Raw genomic sequence first — 19,404 nt, forward strand, 5'->3', positions numbered from 1 at the left:
ACATGTTTATATTTTATTATCTGTAGATAAATATTAAATTTAATGTATGTAATCATTTAATTCATCTTTCAAAGCAAAGAAACTGCTAGTAGTTGTCTTTCTTCACTGATTTCACTGGTAGTTTCCATCTCTTTCTCATGTTCCTCATATATACTTTCTTATTCCTACCTAATGGATTTATGATTTTTGAATCTCCTAAAATTTAATTTAAAATACTATATGTTGGCCGGGTGCAGTGGCTCATGCCTGTAATCCCAGCACTTTGGGAGGCTGAGGCCAAGGCGGGTGGATCACGGGGTCAGGAGTTCCAGACCAGCCTGGCCAACATGGTGAAACCCCGTTTCTACTAAAAATACAAAAATTAGCTGGGTGTGGTGGCAGGTGCCTGTAATCCCAGCTACTCAGGAGGCTAAGGCAGGAGAATTGCTTGAACCTGGGAGGCAGAGGTTGTGGTGAGCTGAGATCTCTCCAAGAGCGAAACTCCGTCTCAAAAAAAAGAAGCAGGAGGAGGAGGAGGAGGAGGAGGAGGAGGAGGAGGAGGAGGAGAAGCAGAAGCAGAAGCAGAAGCAGAAGAAGAAGGAGACTATATGTTACATGTATGCGAGAGAAAGAGAGAGACTGATTCACTGAACTTAGAAGGTCCAAATCATCCTAATCATTTCTAAGTTTATCCAGGTTTTCTTGGATGCAAAATCCTTCTCTACCTCTATATAATCGCTATTGCCTGAATTTCTCTTGCTCGGAATCCTGACATATATTCTTGAAGAAGGGGGAAAACACACCGGATTTGTCTTGTCGTTTGGAGCTCTAACTATAAATGGCTGGATGTTTTCTCAACATCCTTGTAGGAAAGAAGGAGAATGCAGAATTATTCCATTTTTAAGACAAAAACTACTAGTCTTGTGTACATACAAAGCTCCCATTACATGGTATAAGTATTTTGCTTGGTTTCCCTTAGTATGTGATTCAGTAAACGCTGAGATTTCAGCGTTACCAGTTATTTTTAACCTTTCAGTAGTTTTCTTTGTTGTATATTTTGTGTTCTTTTTCCCAAATTATTATATAAGTTTAAATGACCCTTAGAATAATGTTTAAAACCACTTTAAAATTGCATAATTTATTGATGGAGGATTAAAATAGAAACTTGCTTTTCAGTGTATGTGCATTTGAATCATTGAAACACAGTCTGTGCATGCATTACGTATTCACATTTAAAAATTAAGCATTTTTTGAAATAGCAGAAAAGTTTAAGCAATCACAAAAATGTAAAAATTTCCAAAAAACTTTAATCCTGTTCCTATTTAGCAATATTAGGTGAGAACATCTGTAACTATTGCTGAATTAACATTACTTTTATAACACAAAAATTTAAAAGAAACGTTTTTCCAGGAATTTTACCACCAAAATAAATTAACCCCAGAAAATAATTTCAAAGTGGATAATGTATCCTTATATATGTATTCAATACAATCATATATTTTACATTTACAAACATATAGGTATAAAAATTAAAAATGAATGTATTTCCAAACAAGATTGAACATAAAAATTACTTCAGAAAATTGTTGATGTACAGAAAAAATTGAAGCATCATAAAAAGGAAATTATAATAATTTACATATCTAGAAATAGAGTGCAAAATTCTACGAAGAATAAGAGTAAATTAATATTAAGCGATGGTTTGTGATTTAATTACACACAGAAATTTTATTGCACTTTATTTACAACTCAGATATCTAAAAAATGGATTGCTTTTGAAATACAAATGCAAGAAACAATTGGAGAAATCTAAAATCATAATTAGAAAAGAGTAGTGTTTTCTCTATCAGCCATCTGTTACACATCAGTGGGTGTAGTAACGACTTAGGACTCTGAGCGCCGCTGTTGATCAACTCTAAGCAAAAATCAGGACTCCAACCGGATTTCCAGTTATGTGACTACACAAAACCCGGCAGATCCCACAAACCTGCTCCCAGACTGCAGCAAAACTCAGCCTCTTAACTTAGGGCACTCTGGCTTTCTCCTAAGGAAAAGGATCACCATACTTCGCAGGAGGGAAGAAAGAACCTGATGAAGCAGCGCGCACAGAGAGTATTTTGAGAAAATTCCAAAGCAAGGCAGCAATGGCAGCTCCAACCAAATGCCAGCTCCGCGGAAGATTAGTCCTGCTATGCTCGCTCCTGGGGATGCTATGGGAGGCCAGGGCCAGTCAGATTCGCTACTCAGTGCCTGAAGAGACAGAAAAGGGCTATATTGTGGGCAACATCTCCAAGGACCTGGCTCTGGAGCCCCGGGAGCTGGCGGAGCGCGGAGTACGCATCATCTCCAGAGGTAGGACGCAGCTTTTCTCTCTGAACCCGCGCAGCGGCAGCTTGGTCACCGCGGGTAGGATAGACCGGGAGGAGCTGTGTGCCCAGAGCCCGCGGTGTCTGGTGAACTTTAAAGTCCTGGTTGAAGACAGAGTGAAATTGTACGGAATAGAAATAGAAGTAACTGATATTAACGACAGTGCCCCAAAATTCCAGGCGGAAAGTCTGGAAGTAAAAATTAACGAAGTCGCGGTTCCTGGAGCACGTTATCCACTCCCAGAAGCTGTTGACCCGGATGTGGGCGTGAACTCCCTCCAGAGCTACCAGCTCAGCCCCAATCACCACTTCTCCCTGAACGTGCAGACTGGAGACAATGGAGCCATAAACCCAGAGCTGGTGCTGGAGCGAGCCCTGGACAGGGAGGAGGCGGCTGCTCACCACCTGGTCCTCACGGCCTCAGATGGCGGCGAGCCGCGTCGTTCCAGCACCGTGCGCATCCATGTGACAGTACTGGATACAAATGATAATGCCCCGGTTTTTGCTCAACCGATTTACAGAGTGAAAGTCCTTGAAAACGTGCCCCCAGGCACCTGGCTGCTTACTGCAACAGCCAGCGACCTGGATGAGGGAACCAACGGAAAAGTGGCATACAAATTCTGGAAAATTAATGAAAAACAATCTCTGTTATTCCAGCTTAATGAAAATACTGGGGAAATATCAATAGCAAAAAGTCTAGATTATGAAGAATGTTCATTTTATGAAATGGAAATACAAGCTGAAGATGGTGGGGGATTGAAAGGGTGGACAAAAGTGCTCATTTCAGTGGAAGATGTAAACGACAATAGACCTGAAGTGACCATTACATCTCTGTTTAGCCCAGTGAGAGAAGATGCACCTCAGGGAACAGTAATTCTTCTTTTCAATGCTCATGACCGAGACTCGGGAAAGAATGGTCAAGTTGTCTGTTCTATCCAGGAGAATCTATCTTTTAAATTAGAAAATTCAGAAGAAGATTATTATAGATTGTTGACGGCCCAAATTCTTGACCGAGAAAAAGCCTCAGAATATAATATCACGGTGACTGCAACAGACAGAGGAACTCCGCCCCTGTCCACAGAAATTCACATCACTCTGCAAGTGACTGACATCAATGATAATCCACCTGCCTTCTCTCAAGCCTCCTACTCAGTCTACCTCCCGGAAAACAATGCCAGAGGTACTTCCATCTTCTCGGTGATTGCCTATGACCCTGATAGCAATGAGAATTCTAGAGTTATTTACTCCTTGGCAGAGGATATCATCCAAGGGTCTCCTCTCTCCACCTATGTCTCTATTAACTCAGAGACTGGCGTGCTGTATGCTCTGTGCTCCTTTGACTATGAGCAGTTTAGAGATTTGCAAATGCAGGTGAGGGCAAGTGACAGTGGAAACCCACCACTTAGCAGCAATGTGTCATTGAGACTATTTGTTTTGGACCTGAACGACAATGCCCCGGAAATCCTGTACCCCACCCTCCCCACTGACGGTTCTACTGGTGTGGAGCTGGCACCCCGCTCTGCAGAGCCCGGCTACCTGGTGACCAAGGTGGTGGCAGTGGACAGAGACTCAGGCCAGAATGCTTGGCTGTCCTACCGCTTATTCAAGGCCAGTGAGCCAGGGCTCTTCTCGGTGGGGCTGCACACAGGTGAAGTGCGCACAGCTCGGGCCCTGCTAGATAGAGATGTGCTCAAACAGAGCCTTGTGGTGGCTGTACAGGACCATGGCCAGCCCCCTCTCTCCGCCACTGTCACGCTCACAGTAGCCATAGCTGACAGCATCCCAGACATTCTGGCTGACCTGGGCAGTCTTCAGATCCCTGCAGACTTGGAGGCCTCAGACCTTACCCTCTACCTCGTTGTGGCTGTCACAGTGGTCTCCTGTGTCTTCCTCACCTTCGTTATCATGCTGCTGGCCCTCAGGCTGAGGCACTGGCACACCTCACATCTGCTGCGGGCTACAAGTGATGGGTTGGCTGGTGTGCCCACCTCACACTTTGTGGGTGTAGATGGGGTTAGAGCTTTCCTACAGACCTATTCTCAGGAGTTCTCCCTCACTGCTGACTCAAGGAAGAGCCACCTGATCTTCCCCCAACCCAACTATGCAGACACACTCATCAGCCAGCAGAGCTATGAGAAAAATGAGCCTTTGTGTGTCTCAGTTGATTCCAAGTTTCCTATAGAAGACACCCCTTTGGTTCCGGTGAGTTCAGTTTTTTTCTTTCTTTTCTTTTTTTTTTTTGGTTTGTTTGTTTTTTGTTTTGTTTTGTTTTTGAGACAGTCTTACTCTGTTGCCCAGGCTGGAGTGCAGTGGTGTGATCTCAGCTCACTGCAACCTCCGCCTCCTAAGTTCAAGCGATTCTCCTGCCTCAGCCTCCCAAGTAGAGTAGCTGGGACTAGAGTAGAATAACTGGGACTACAGGCCTCCCAAGTAGAATAACTGGGACTACAGGCACGTGCCACCATGCCCGGCTAATTTTTTGTGTGTTTTTAGTAGAGACAGGGTGTCACCATGTTGGCCAGGCTGGTTTTGAACTCCTGACCTCAAGTGATCCACCTACCTCAGCCTCCCAAAGTGCTGGGATTACAGGCGTAAGCCACTGCGCCTGGCCCCTTACTTTCTATTATAGTTAGCTTTCTCTTTAACTGTTTGTACTTAAGGTAGTATAAGTTGATATCAGTGTGTTTCTCATCACTTTTCACTGAGCCTAATTGTTGCTCCAACATCAAAAGGAGGCATTTATTCATTATATTTGCTGATATAATTTTCATGTTCTCATAATTAACCTTGCTGTCAACGTAAACCATTTTTCATGGGGCAGCTCTCAGTCTGCATTGATGTGGGCTTTTTGGGTAGGGTTGCTTGATTGGTTGCAGTGGACTCACGTCATAAAATTCTTACTCCTTTTTTTTTTTTTTAAGAGATGGGGGTGTCATTCTGTTGTCCAGGGTGGAATGCAGTGGTGTGCGTAAAGCTCACTGCAGTCTCAACCTCCTGGGCTTATGCTATCCTCCCACCTCAACCTTCACAGTAGCTAGGCCTGAGGTGGGAGGACTAGCAAGTTACGTTGCCCAGGGTAGTCTCAAATGATCTTCCTGCTTCAGTTTCCCAAAGCACTGCACGGTGAGGTGTAAACCACCTCACCCAGCAAATTCTTACTCCTAAGATCATTTATTCAGGTCATACTATGTTTGTAAGGGTTAACTGATAGAAAGGTAAATGTATTCTTCTTAGAGAAAAAGCTGAAAGCCCAGATTTATTGCTTCTATTCTTCCATTTCTATGATAAGAAAACACCCCTTTGAGGTTATATTTTTCAGATCACAAGTGTGTAAAGTCTGTTTGTATTTATAGATATTTTCTGATGAAGATTCAAACTTCAGTTATCCACTTCCAAATCCTAGTAAACCAATTTTTTTCCCTTTAATGGTGAAAGTTGTAACACTTTTTATTCTCATATCTTCAAAGGTCTTAATTTCCTAACACTTTAATGTTAAATTATGAAGAATAGTAGGACATTCTTCTTTTCTATAGTATATGCTTGCTCAAGAGAAATTTCTGAGACTGGACACTGTGAAATGACAAAACAAGGAAATAAAAATATTTCTTTCACTTATATGTTATTTCTGGCTCAATTCTCCAACTTTTGAGGCTAGAAATGAACTTGCATATCAGATATAATTTAAGAAAATAGTCTCAGGAACTGCTGGGAAGATTCTAAAACTCTTTTACTGTTTTTAGCTATAAGGAAGAGAATAATGTATGATTTAGTGTTATTTTAAACATAGTGTCATTTCAAGTAGTAAATAACATTTCACAAGACGTTTGAAAATAAGCTTTGAAGTTGAGTCAAAATTCTATGCTAAACATGTGATCCATAGATACATTGACGACTGCTGGCATTTCTGTGGAAATGAAGAATTATTTTATTTGTTTGCAATTACTTGGGTTTCTGTTGCTTTATTTTTAAGAAAAAAAAAGCTAAACTGTCTGGAAATCCTTTATGACATACAGACATTTTAATTATTTCAAACACGTCTTCCCCCTGAAGCGGGTAGCAAAAAATAAAGCATCCTTCAGGCTCATATTTTTAACCATATAACAAGAAAATTATTACAATTTCTGTTCTGAGGAGTAACCTTCATACTTAATATTTATAAATATTGAAATGTGTGTTAATTTGAGGAAAACATAACATACAATGAAGGCTTATATGTCATGGTAGGTAGTTACTATTCAATAGTACAAAAATGTCTCTTGCCCTTAAAACCAGAACACAAGGCTCACCAGACAGATAACTGAGCGGAGTATGGAAAATGTTTACTTCTTTTTTTCTTGAACTATGTAGGACTTAACTTATTGTGCATTGGTAACAGATTGTAGAACATAAGCTGAAAGATAAAATTCTTGACCTTAATGTCTCGTCTTAAAAAGAAGCATTGATTGACATTCTATATCTTGCATTACTTAAAAATAATGGGGGAGCGCAGTATATACTGACAAAGATTGGCTTTGTGGTGATCATTGTTGAAGGTGGGGTGGCTATGTGAAGGTTCACTACATATACTCCCTACTGTTGTATAAGTTTGAAATTGTGCATAATACATTTATTTGCAACACAAAGCATAGAAATATCTACTATAATACTATGGTGAGAGCAAAATTTGGGGGGAACGTACACCTGCACTTTCGAAGAATATATACATTTTGGAGACCGAATTCAAAATGAAAAACCGGGCTGCTGTCCCGCACGGAGCCTCTGGGCGCCGCTGTCGGCCAGTGCAGAGCAAGCGCTGACGCCGGGGATCCCTCAGCCTCCAGCCTAGGATTCCCTGCGCAGCCAACAACAGAAAGAAGAAAACCAGCACACACCCAGAAGCTTCCAGCTGGGCAGACCTCGCCCAGCACACCGAATACCCAGGTCCGAGACCCGGGACTCCTCCTGTCCTGGGCCGAATGCTCTTTTAGCGCGGTAGAGTGCACTTTCTCCAGCTGGAAAAGCGGGGACCCAGCGAGAACCCAAGCAAACGATGGGAGGGAGCTGCGCGCAGAGGCGCCGGGCCGGCCCGCGGCAGGTACTGTTTCCCTTGCTGCTGCCTTTGTTCTACCCCGCGCTGTGTGAGCCGATCCGCTACTCGATTCCGGAGGAGCTGGCCAAGGGCTCGGTGGTGGGGAACCTCGCTAAGGATCTAGGGCTCAGTGTCCTGGATGTGTCGGCTCGCAAGCTGCGAGTTAGCGCGGAGAAGCTGCACTTCAGCGTAGACGCGGAGAGCGGGGACTTACTTGTGAAGGACCGAATAGACCGTGAGCAAATATGCAAAGAGAGAAGAAAATGTGAGTTGCAATTGGAAGCTGTGGTGGAAAATCCTTTAAATATTTTTCATATCATTGTGGTGATTGAGGATGTTAATGACCACGCCCCTCAATTTGATAAAAAGGAAATACATTTAGAAATTTTCGAATCTGCATCCGCTGGTGCACGAATATCGCTTGACCCTGCCACGGATCCCGATATAAACATAAACTCAATTAAAGATTATAAGATAAACTCTAATCCTTATTTTTCATTAATGGTTAGAGTTAATTCCGACGGTGGCAAATACCCAGAGTTATCTCTGGAGAAACTCCTAGACCGGGAAGAACAGAGATCTCATAGCTTGATATTGACTGCCTTGGACGGAGGTGACCCACCAAGAAGTGCCACCGCTCACATACAAATTTCTGTCAAGGACACCAATGATAACCCCCCGGTTTTCAGTAGAGACGAATATAGAATTAGTGTTAGTGAAAATCTGCCCCCTGGGTCCCCTGTGTTGCAAGTGACAGCCACTGACCAGGATGAGGGGGTCAATGCCGAGATAAACTACTACTTCCGAAGCACTGCCCAGAGCACAAAACATATGTTCTTATTAGATGAGAAAACAGGTATGATTAAGAATAACCAGTCATTTGATTTTGAAGATGTAGAAAGGTACACCATGGAAGTGGAAGCGAAGGACGGAGGTGGTCTCTCTGCCCAGTGTAAAGTAATCATAGAAATCCTGGATGAAAACGACAACAACCCAGAAATAATCATAACTTCTCTCTCTGATCAGATTTTGGAGAATTCTCCTCCAGGAATGGTTGTTGCCCTCTTCAAAACACGGGACCTGGATTTCGGAGGAAATGGAGAAGTCAGGTGTAATATAGAAACAGACATTCCATTCAAGATTTATTCTTCTTCCAATAACTACTACAAGCTGGTGACAGATGGAGCCCTGGACCGAGAGCAGACACCAGAATACAATGTAACCATCTTAGCCACTGACAGGGGCAAGCCGCCCCTTTCTTCCAGTAGAAGCATCACCTTGTATGTCACTGACATCAACGACAACGCCCCAGTTTTCGACCAGACGTCCTACGTGGTTCATGTGGCCGAGAACAACCCGCCAGGAGCCTCCATTGCGCAAGTGAGCGCCTCTGACCCGGATTTGGGGCTCAACGGCCACATCTCCTACTCTATCGTGGCAAGTGACCTAGAACCCCTGGCGCTGTCGTCATATGTGTCCGTGAGCGCGCAGAGCGGGATGGTCTTCGCGCAGCGCGCCTTTGATCACGAGCAACTGCGCGCCTTCGAGCTCACGCTGCAGGCCCGCGACCATGGCTCGCCCGCGCTCAGCGCCAACGTGAGCCTGCGCGTGTTGGTGGGAGACCGCAATGACAACGCACCGCGCGTGCTGTACCCAGCTCTGGGTCCCGACGGCTCCGCGCTCTTCGACATGGTGCCTCGCTCTGCAGAGCCCGGCTACCTAGTGACTAAGGTGGTAGCGGTGGACGCCGACTCAGGACACAACGCCTGGCTATCCTACCACGTGCTGCAGGCCAGCGAGCCCGGGCTCTTCAGCCTGGGGCTGCGCACTGGTGAGGTGCGCATGGCTCGAGCCTTAGGCGACAGGGACGCAGCCCGCCAGCGCCTGCTGGTCACTGTGCGTGATGGTGGACAGCCGCCACTCTCTGCCACCGCCACCCTGCATCTGGTCTTCGCAGACAACTTGCAAGAGATACTGCCAGACCTCAGAGAGTACGATCGCCCTGTACTCTCTGACCCCCAGGCTGAGCTACAGTTTTACCTCGTGGTGGCCTTGGCCTTAATCTCAGTGCTCTTCCTCCTTGCGGTGATTCTGGCCATTGCCTTGCGCCTGCGACGCTCTCTCAGCCCTACTACTTGGGACTGCTTCCATCCTGGTATCTGTGTCAAGTCTGGACCTGTAGTTCCCCCCAACTACAGTGAGGGGACTTTGCCTTATTCTTATAATCTGTGCATTGCACATACGGATACAAAAGAGTTTAATTTCCTAAAATGTAGTGCACCCATACATTCCAATGAAGACATGGTTTGCAGTGTTTCTCCTGGAGCCTTAATTCCACCTCATGGTGGGGAGGATTTGACTTCACATTCTGAGACTCTAACTTCGGTGAGTTTCTCTTTTTTGTGTGTGATTTATCTAATAGTCTACTAGTTTCTCATATTTTAGGCATACTACTTTATTTTCATACCTAGAATTATATGTTTAAAACTCATAGCTTTTTATCATCTTTTCTCAATGTTTTGTCAATTGTAGAATGTCACCCGATTGAAGATATTTAGTCTTTGTCTTTTTTTTTTTTTTGAGATGGAGTCTCTCACTGTTGCCCAGGCTGGAGTGCAGTGGTGCGATCTCAGCTCACTGCAACCTCCGCCTTCTGGGTTCAAGCGATTCTCCTGCCTCAGCCTCCCAAGTAGCTGGGATTACTGGCGCCCCTCACCATGGCTAAATTTTTTGTATTTTTAGTAGAGATGGGGTTTGACTATGTCGACCAGGCTGGTCTCAAACCCCTGACCTCATGATCCTCCCAACTTGGCCTCTCAAAGTGCTGGGATTACAGGTGTGAGCCACCATATTTTGTCAAGTTCTGACTATCGAACAGAAGCAGTGGTCTTGGCAACTAAGAAAACAAACAAGTAACCTATCTATTCAAATTTGCCAAGACTTAGTGAATTTACCATATCTTATTTATATATTTTTAAAGCTTAAAAATATTCAGAAGGCAGGCCCAGTGGCTCACACCTATAATCACAGCACTTTTGGAGGCTGAAGCAGAAAGTATCACTTGAACCCAAGAATTGAGACCAGCCTGGGCAATATAGGGAGACCCCCCCATCTCTACTAAAACAAAAATAAAACAAAACCATTAGCAGAGTGTGGTAGCATTCCCCTGTGGTCCAAGCTACTTGGGAGGCTGAGCTGGGTGGATTGCTTGGTCCTAGGAGGTCAAGGTTGCAGTGAGCCCTGATCTTGCCACTGCACTCCAGCCTGGGTGACAGAGTGTGACCCTGTCTCTAAAGTAAATAAATAAATATGCAGGCAGGGCCAAGTGTGCTGTAATCCCAGCACTTTGGGAGGTGGAGGTGGAGAATCTCTTGAGCCCAGGAATTTGAGACCAGCCTGGGCAACATAGGGAGACCCCATTGCTTCCGAAAATTTAAAAATTAGCAGGGTGTGGTGGCACATTTCTGTGGTCTCAGCTACTCTGGAGGCTGCAGTGGGAGAATCGCTTGAGCCCAGGAAGTCTAGGCTGCAGTGAGCTATGATTGTGCCACTGCACTCCAGCCTGGGTGACAGAGCGGGACCCTGTCTCAAAAAAAAAAAAAAAAAAAGACATTTCTAAGAAATGAAATGAAATACTATTACTGTTGCACTCAGTCTCTGTCTCTGATTCGCTGATAGAAGATTTTTGAAGAAAAAAGATAAAATCTTTGAAGAGTTCTATACTTGGAAGGCATAGTGACATAAACACTTCTGAACATCCTGTTCTCTGTGTGAAAGAAGTAAACTTCTATACCCTTTGCGTTTGAGGGAATAATTGCTACTGGGTTGATGGGCACACACAGTTGAAGATATGTGAACCACTGGACTTTGGCCTCTCATACAAACTGCCTAAGAGAAGACATTATTTATACTGGTATTAATGCTCTGATGAAAACAGGTCATTTGACATAAACACTTACTTGTTGAAAACCTATATCACTACATCTAACTTTGTTTTCTAAAACTTTCAGTACTTCAAATTCTACATATTTCTTTTCTCATTACAATGCAAACATTTTAATTTGCAACTGTAATATATGTTCATTTTAGTTTGTGATTGCCTGCTTAATCATTTAAATAGGTCCACTTAACTTGTATCCCTATAAGATAAAGTACATTTTACACAAAAAGGTTCATTAAGGCTCAGTAAAACTATTCTAGAAGAGTACTTTAAAAACCTCTTACATAATCCTAAGCTAAATAAATTTAATGAATTAAGTAGTTAAAATTATAAAGCTTCAGAGTGAACTATGTCATGAAGAGTTTATTTAATATAGTCTTGTATGAATGTATGCTAAATAAAATTGGACTATTTAAATCACAATTTTAAATTATAACACTTTTCTGAATATACCTAGACACTCATATGACCTAAAATAAGTATTATTTACCTTTTATTACAGTATGTACATTTCTGTTGGGAAAACGTGTTGCAAATATATATTTAACCAAACATTATTGTGAAATATTTACAATATTTTCACTCCACTTTGTCACACCTCCAGTAAGAAACCTACATATAGTAAATTATTTAAAGATAGGAGTGGGGAAACCAAAGAATCTATGTAAAATATAATAATCCGACAGAATGGAGTTTACTTTCCAGTCCATGTATAACTTGGGTGCAGTAACTTCTTAGGGCTCTGAGCGCCGCTGTTCACCTACTAGGAGAGAAAACGCAGCCAGAGCTCAATCCGGATTCTCAGGGCTCCAACTACACAAAGCCCCACAAACCGGCTGCTGGGCTGCAGGGAAGCTCACTCCAGAATTTAAAGTGCTCAGGCTACAGAGACACCCTGAAGCCATAGAAAGACAAAGGAACCGGTTTAAACACACAACGTGTCCAGTGAGGACTTTGCAGAATTCTGTAACCAGACTACAATGGCTGCTCAAAGGAATCGCTCAAAGGAATCAAAGGATTGCAGTGAGCTGGTCTTGCTCTGCCTCTTCCTCGGGATTCCATGGGAGGCTGGAGCCCGGCAGATCTCCTACTCAATTCCTGAGGAATTAGAGAAAGGCTCTTTCGTGGGCAACATCTCCAAAGACTTGGGGCTGGCGCCCCGAGAGCTGGCGGAGCGCGGAGTCCGCATAGTCTCCAGAGGTAGGACGCAGCTTTTCTCTCTGGACCCACGCAGCGGCAGCTTGGTCACCGCGGGCAGGATAGACCGGGAGGAGCTCTGCGCTCAGAGCGCGCGGTGCCTGGTGAGTTTTAATATCCTTGTGGAAGAAAGGGTGAAACTTTTTGGGATAGAAATAGAAGTAACTGATATAAATGACAATGCTCCAAAATTCCAAGCAGAAAATCTAGACGTAAAAATTAATGAAAATGTCGCCACGGGAATGCGTTTTCCTCTCCCGGAAGCTATTGATCCGGATGTGGGCGTGAACTCCCTGCAGAGCTATCAGCTCAGCCCCAATAGGCACTTCTCCCTAAGAGTTCAGAGCCGTGCCAATGGCGTCAAGTACCCGGAGCTGGTACTGGAGCATGCCCTAGATCGCGAGGAAGAGGCCATTCACCACCTGGTCCTCACCGCCTCCGACGGGGGTGACCCTCTCCGATCTGGCACTGTCCTCGTCAGCGTGACTGTCTTCGATACAAATGACAACGCGCCGGTCTTCACCTTACCAGAATACCGAGTGAGTGTTCCTGAGAATTTGCCTGTGGGCACTCAGCTGCTGACAGTCACAGCCACCGACAGGGACGAAGGTGCCAATGGAGAAGTGACATATTCATTCCGAAAATTACCTGATATGCAATTGTTGAAGTTCCAACTAAACAAATATACTGGAGAAATAAAAATATCAGAAAATCTAGATTATGAAGAAACTGGTTTCTATGAAATAGAAATACAAGCAGAAGATGGAGGAGCGTATCTTGCAACTGCAAAAGTGTTGATTACAGTAGAAGATGTAAATGACAACAGTCCAGAGGTAGCCATCACGTCTCTATTTAGTCCAGTGACTGAAGATTCACCTCTGGGAACAGTCGTAGCCTTTTTAAACGTGCATGATTTAGACTCTGAGCAGAATGGACGGGTAACCTGTTCCATTTTGGCGTATCTACCATTTAAATTAGAAAAGTCCATTGATAGTTATTACAGATTGGTGATACACAGAGCCCTTGACAGGGAACAGGTATCCTCTTACAATATCACAGTAACAGCCACAGATGGGGGAAGTCCACCTCTATCAACGGAAATTCACTTTATGCTACAAGTGGCAGATATCAATGACAACCCACCTACCTTCTCTCATGTATCCTACTTTACCTATATCCCAGAGAACAACGCCAGGGGTGCCTCCATCTTCTCAGTGACAGCGCTGGACCCGGACAGCAAAGAGAATGCCCGGATTATTTACTCCCTGGCTGAAGACACCATCCAGGGGGCACCTCTGTCCTCATACATATCCATCAACTCAGACACTGGCGTCCTGTATGCACTCAGATCCTTTGACTATGAGCAATTCCATGAGCTACAGATGCAGGTGACAGCCAGCGACAGCGGGGATCCTCCACTCAGCAGCAATGTGTCGTTGAGCCTGTTTGTGCTGGACCAGAACGACAATGCGCCCGAGATCCTGTACCCCGCCCTCCCCACAGACGGTTCCACTGGCGTGGAGCTGGCGCCCCGCTCCGCAGAGCCCGGCTACCTGGTGACCAAGGTGGTGGCGGTGGACAGAGACTCGGGCCAGAACGCCTGGCTGTCCTACCGCCTGCTCAAGGCCAGCGAGCCAGGACTCTTCGCGGTGGGGCTGCACACCGGCGAGGTGCGCACGGCGCGGGCCCTGCTGGACAGAGACGCGCTCAAGCAAAGCCTCGTGGTGGCCGTCCAGGACCACGGCCAGCCCCCTCTCTCGGCCACCGTCACGCTCACCGTGGCCGTGGCCGACAGCATCCCCGAAGTCCTGGCGGACCTCAGCAGCCTCGAGTCTCTGGCTAACTCTGGAACCTCAGACCTCACTCTGTACCTGGTGGTAGCGGTGGCTGCGGTCTCCTGCGTCTTCCTGGCCTTCGTCATCGTGCTGCTGGCGCTCAGGCTGCGGCGCTGGCACAAGTCACGCCTGCTGCAGGCTTCAGGAGGCGGCTTGACAGGCGTACCCGGCTCGCACTTTGTGGGCGTGGACGGGGTGCGGGCTTTCCTGCAGACCTATTCCCACGAGGTCTCCCTCACCGCGGACTCGCGGAAGAGTCACCTGATCTTCCCCCAGCCCAACTACGCTGACACGCTCATCAGCCGGGAGAGCTGTGAGAAAAAGGATCCTTTGTCTTTGTTAAATGATTCGAAGTTTCCTTTAGAGGATACCCCATTGGTTCCAGTGAGTTTTACTTTTATTTTTACTCTTTTTCTGTTGTTAAAAAAGATTGGTTTTACTTTTAAGTTTGCAGCATGATAGTGGAACATGCAAATGCTAAAACACTGATGAGTAGAATTTGTTGTTTATTAAGGGTTTTTTTTTTTAACTTTCTGGTAAAATTCACCTAGTCTCAATCAAGGCCTGTATGTCATCAGGCTTTGTTATGATTAGCTTTGCAGAACCTTGTAGTTTATAGTGTTGTTGAGTACAATATTGACAATTCTTAAGACAGACTTCCATACAGAAGTGTCTGTCGATTTATATTTCCTCCTGGGTGGTCACACATTGAAACTCCAGCCCCTTAAGCATCCCTCTTGTTCTGAAGGCAGTCTGGTAAGAATAGGTAAGTATCAGAAAGAAATGGTCTCTGGAAACACAACCCAAATCCAAGATTACTCAACGCAGTTCTTCCCAAGGAGAAGAGCAATAGGCCTTTTCCAAACTACCTTTTATATGTTTTTAAATTTATACTTTGTGGCGATAGCTGCAGTTGAATATACTGTTTTTCATTAATATTGAATTAACTTATTTATAATCTATGTATACTTAGATTTTTCCTGCCCTATTTATACCTGATAACACTGAAGCATCCTTTTTGCATACAATTCTCTAATTTCCCACTACTATGTGGAAGATACAGCATTTTAATGTAACTTGTGTTGCTCAATAGGGATCCTGAAGAGGCTATAGAGGGTGAAATTAGAACATTTGGGGTTCTGCTTTTGTCTTTTTTGTTAAATGTTCTAATCACTAAGGCTGAAAGTAAATATGGATTGGGAAGACAGACAAATTTGTACATGTTCCCAAGAACAGGAGCAACAGATATATGACAAAGCTATTTCAGTGGCTGTTTAATGTATAGGGAGGCAAACACCTGAAACTCTGAAAATTCTGAAATTGAGAGGCAAAATAAACTTAGAGTCAAGAAAGAAATGCCATTTCTGCAGATCAGAATATAAGCACCAAAAATAAAAAAGAAAATAATATATGCAAATAAGTAAGGGAAATTACCTAAACAAAGGATCAGTGGAGGTACTGATGAGTTCATTTAGTTCAATGAAAATAGTGATGTATTAATCTCTTAATACATGTGTTGTATTGATCTCTTAATTTCATTACTAATATTCTACTAAATGTGGTAGCATAAGGTCAAAAAGCATTCCAAAGTTTCTCAAGACCCTTTGAAGACCATGACTTTTTTCAGGCCAGTCAACATTTGTTCAATGATAGGTCTGTGGAAGGAAAGCACACTCTTTAGGATCATAGTTATTAACTATTAAACCTTTGAAACTATTATTTCATATTTGTGTTCATAAGAGTCAAAATTATTGTGCATTCATCTCAAATGAAAAATACAGATTTTTTTTAAAAAACTACTCTTTTGACATTGTAGCTGTTGTAAGAAAATATTTTTAAATATGGTTATTTAAAAGCAATACAGGACACCCTGGATGATGGTAATGACTAGAGCAATGGTTACATTCCAGTACTTAAATATGAAATTAGGAATTATTACTTTCTAGGTGAATATAGGTTAGAATTGAAGACAAAAAAAAATGTTGCTTATCTTCAGTACTTCCAGCTTCATAGATAATTATTCGTAAAAGGAACAAGAATGACTGCCTCTGGATGGAGGAAGTGGAGAGCAATGGGCCATAGGATAGGAGACCTATAAACCTTCATGCTATATTCTTTTGTGCCTCTTTAAATTTTGAAGAAAAAATATTCATTTTTTCAAGATATATGTAAATTTTAGTACATAAAAAGATAAACTAGTTATGACCACGTGGAAATATATTTCCTGATGTAAAGGAATCACTGAGGAATAAGATTCAAATATTTTGGTTGTCAACTCAAAAAATTCCTTGAAAGAGATTAAAGTCAAGCTGCAGTCCCACACGGAGCCTCTGGGCGCCGCTGTCGGCCAGTGCAGAGCAAGCGCTGACGCCGGGGATCCCTCAGCCTCTAGCCTAGGATTCCCTGCGCAGCCAACAACAGAAAGAAGAAAACCAGCACACACGCAGAGGCTCCCGGCTGGGCAGACTTTGCCCAGCACACCAGATTCCCAGCTCCGAGACCCGGGACTCCTCCTGTCCTGGGCCGAATGCTCTTTTGGCGCGGTAGAGTGCACTTTCTCCAGCTGGAAAAGCGGGGACCCAGCGAGAACCCAAGCAAACGATGGGAGGGAGCTGCGCGCAGAGGCGCCGGGCCGGCCCGCGGCAGGTACTATTTCCCTTGCTGCTGCCTTTGTTCTACCCCGCGCTGTGTGAGCCGATCCGCTACTCGATTCCGGAGGAGCTGGCCAAGGGCTCGGTGGTGGGGAACCTCGCTAAGGATCTAGGGCTCAGTGTCCTGGATGTGTCGGCTCGCAAGCTGCGAGTTAGCGCGGAGAAGCTGCACTTCAGCGTAGACGCGGAGAGCGGGGACTTACTTGTGAAGGACCGAATAGACCGTGAGCAAATATGCAAAGAGAGAAGAAGATGTGAGTTGCAATTGGAAGCTGTGGTGGAAAATCCTTTAAATATTTTTCATATCATTGTGGTGATTGAGGATGTTAATGACCACGCCCCTCAATTCCAGAAAGATGAAATAAACTTAGAAATCAGTGAATCTGTCAGCCCGGGGATGGGAACAATTCTTGAGTCTGCAGAAGATCCTGATATTAGTATGAATTCGCTGAGCAAATACCAACTAAGTCCTAACGAGTATTTCTCATTGGTGGAGAAAGACAATCCTGATGGTGGCAAATATCCAGAATTAGTATTGCAGAAGACTCTGGACCGAGAAACGCAGAGCGCTCACCACTTGGTACTGACTGCCTTAGATGGTGGGGACCCTCCCCGAAGCGGTACTGCTCAGATAAGAATCCTGGTAATAGATGCCAATGACAACCCCCCAGTGTTCAGCCAGGACGTGTACAGGGTCAGCCTACGGGAAGACGTGCCTCCAGGGACCTCCATCCTGAGAGTGAAGGCCACTGACCAGGACGAGGGCATCAACTCGGAGATCACTTACTCCTTCCTTGGTGTGGCTGACAAAGCTCAGCACGTGTTCTCTCTGGATTACGCTACAGGAAACATTCTAACTCAGCAGCCTTTGGATTTTGAAGAAGTGGAAAGATATACGATGAACATAGAGGCAAAAGACCGAGGATCTCTCTCAACACGTTGTAAAGTAATTATAGAAGTTCTAGACGAAAATGACAACAGCCCAGAAATAATCATCACGTCACTCCCTGATCAGATTATGGAGGATTCCCCTCCAGGAGTGGTTGTTGCCCTCTTCAAAACACGGGACCGAGACTCAGGGGAAAATGGGGAAGTCAGGTGTAGTTTAAGTAGAGGTGTTCCATTTAAGATTCATTCTTCTTCTAATAATTACTACAAGCTAGTAACAGATGGGGCCCTGGATCGGGAGCAGACCCCAGAGTACAACGTCACCATCGCAGCCACCGACAGGGGCAAGCCTCCGCTCTCCTCCAGCAAAACCATAACCCTGCACATCACTGACGTCAACGACAACGCGCCCGTTTTCGGACAGTCCGCCTACCTGGTCCATGTGCCAGAAAACAACCAGCCAGGTGCCTCCATAGCGCAAGTCAGTGCCTCTGACCCAGACTTCGGGCCCAATGGCCGTGTCTCCTACTCTCTCGTTGCCAGCGACCTGGAGTCACGAACGCTGTCGTCCTACGTGTCCGTGAGCGCGCAGAACGGGGTGGTGTTCGCGCAGCGCGCCTTTGACCACGAGCAGCTGCGCGCCTTCGAGCTCACGCTGCAGGCCTGCGACCAGGGCTCGCCCGCGCTCAGCGCCAATGTGAGCCTGCGCGTGTTGGTGGGCGACCGTAACGACAACGCACCGCGGGTGCTGTACCCTGCGCTGGGTCCCGACGGCTCCGCGGTCTTCGACACAGTGCCGCGGGCCGCACAGCCAGGCTACCTGGTGACCAAGGTGGTGGCCGTGGACGCCGACTCGGGGCACAATGCCTGGCTGTCCTACCACGTGGTGCATGCCAGTGAGCCCGGGCTCTTCAGCCTGGGGCTGCGAACTGGCGAGGTGCGCATGGCGCGTGCTTTGGGTGACAAGGACTCGGTCCGCCAGCGCCTGCTAGTCGCTGTAAGAGATGGAGGACAGCCACCTCTTTCAGCCACTGCCATGCTGCACCTGGTGTTCGCAGATAGCTTGCAAGAGGTACTGCCGGATTTCAGCGACCGTCCCACACCCTCTGACTCCCAGGCTGAGATGCAGTTTTACCTGGTGGTGGCCTTGGCCTTGATTTCTGTGCTCTTTCTACTCGCGGTGATTCTAGCTATCGCTCTACGCCTAAGACAGTCTTTCAGCCCTACTGCAGGGGGCTGCTTTGAGTCAGTTCTCTGCTCCAAGTCCGGACCTGTGGGTTCCCCCAGCTACAGTGAGGGAACGTTGCCCTATGCCTATAATTTTTGTGTGCCTGGGGATCAAATGAATCCTGAATTTAATTTCGTCACATCTGTTGATCATTGTCCAGCCACACAAGATAACTTCAACAAAGATAGCTCTTCCATGCTACTGGCTAGCATTTTAACTCCTAGCTTGGAAGCAAATAAGATTCTTAAACAG

The 19,404-nt window shown here is 45.3% G+C and overlaps 1 protein-coding gene across 11 annotated transcripts in view; it reads left to right on the forward strand.

The window, feature by feature from the left end:
- Positions 1–19,404, forward strand: part of LOC101006303 (protocadherin gamma-C4) — a 166,744-nt gene that overhangs the window by 47,991 nt on the left and 99,349 nt on the right. The window contains exon 2 of one of the 11 annotated variants that reach the window (XM_021939773.2): positions 8,440–9,798. The exons of 7 other annotated variants lie outside the window; for them this stretch is intronic. In XM_021939773.2, the coding sequence (XP_021795465.2) occupies positions 8,440–9,798 (1,359 nt within the window). Of the gene's footprint in view, positions 1–544; positions 4,548–8,439; positions 9,799–10,980; positions 14,770–14,840 lie in introns of those variants that run through there. 3 more of the 11 variants (XM_021939784.2, XM_021939778.2, XM_021939788.2) reach the window with 3 other exon arrangements.

This window comes from Papio anubis, chromosome 5 (assembly GCF_008728515.1).
Source record: "Papio anubis isolate 15944 chromosome 5, Panubis1.0, whole genome shotgun sequence".
Classification (NCBI taxonomy): Eukaryota; Metazoa; Chordata; class Mammalia; order Primates; family Cercopithecidae; genus Papio; species Papio anubis.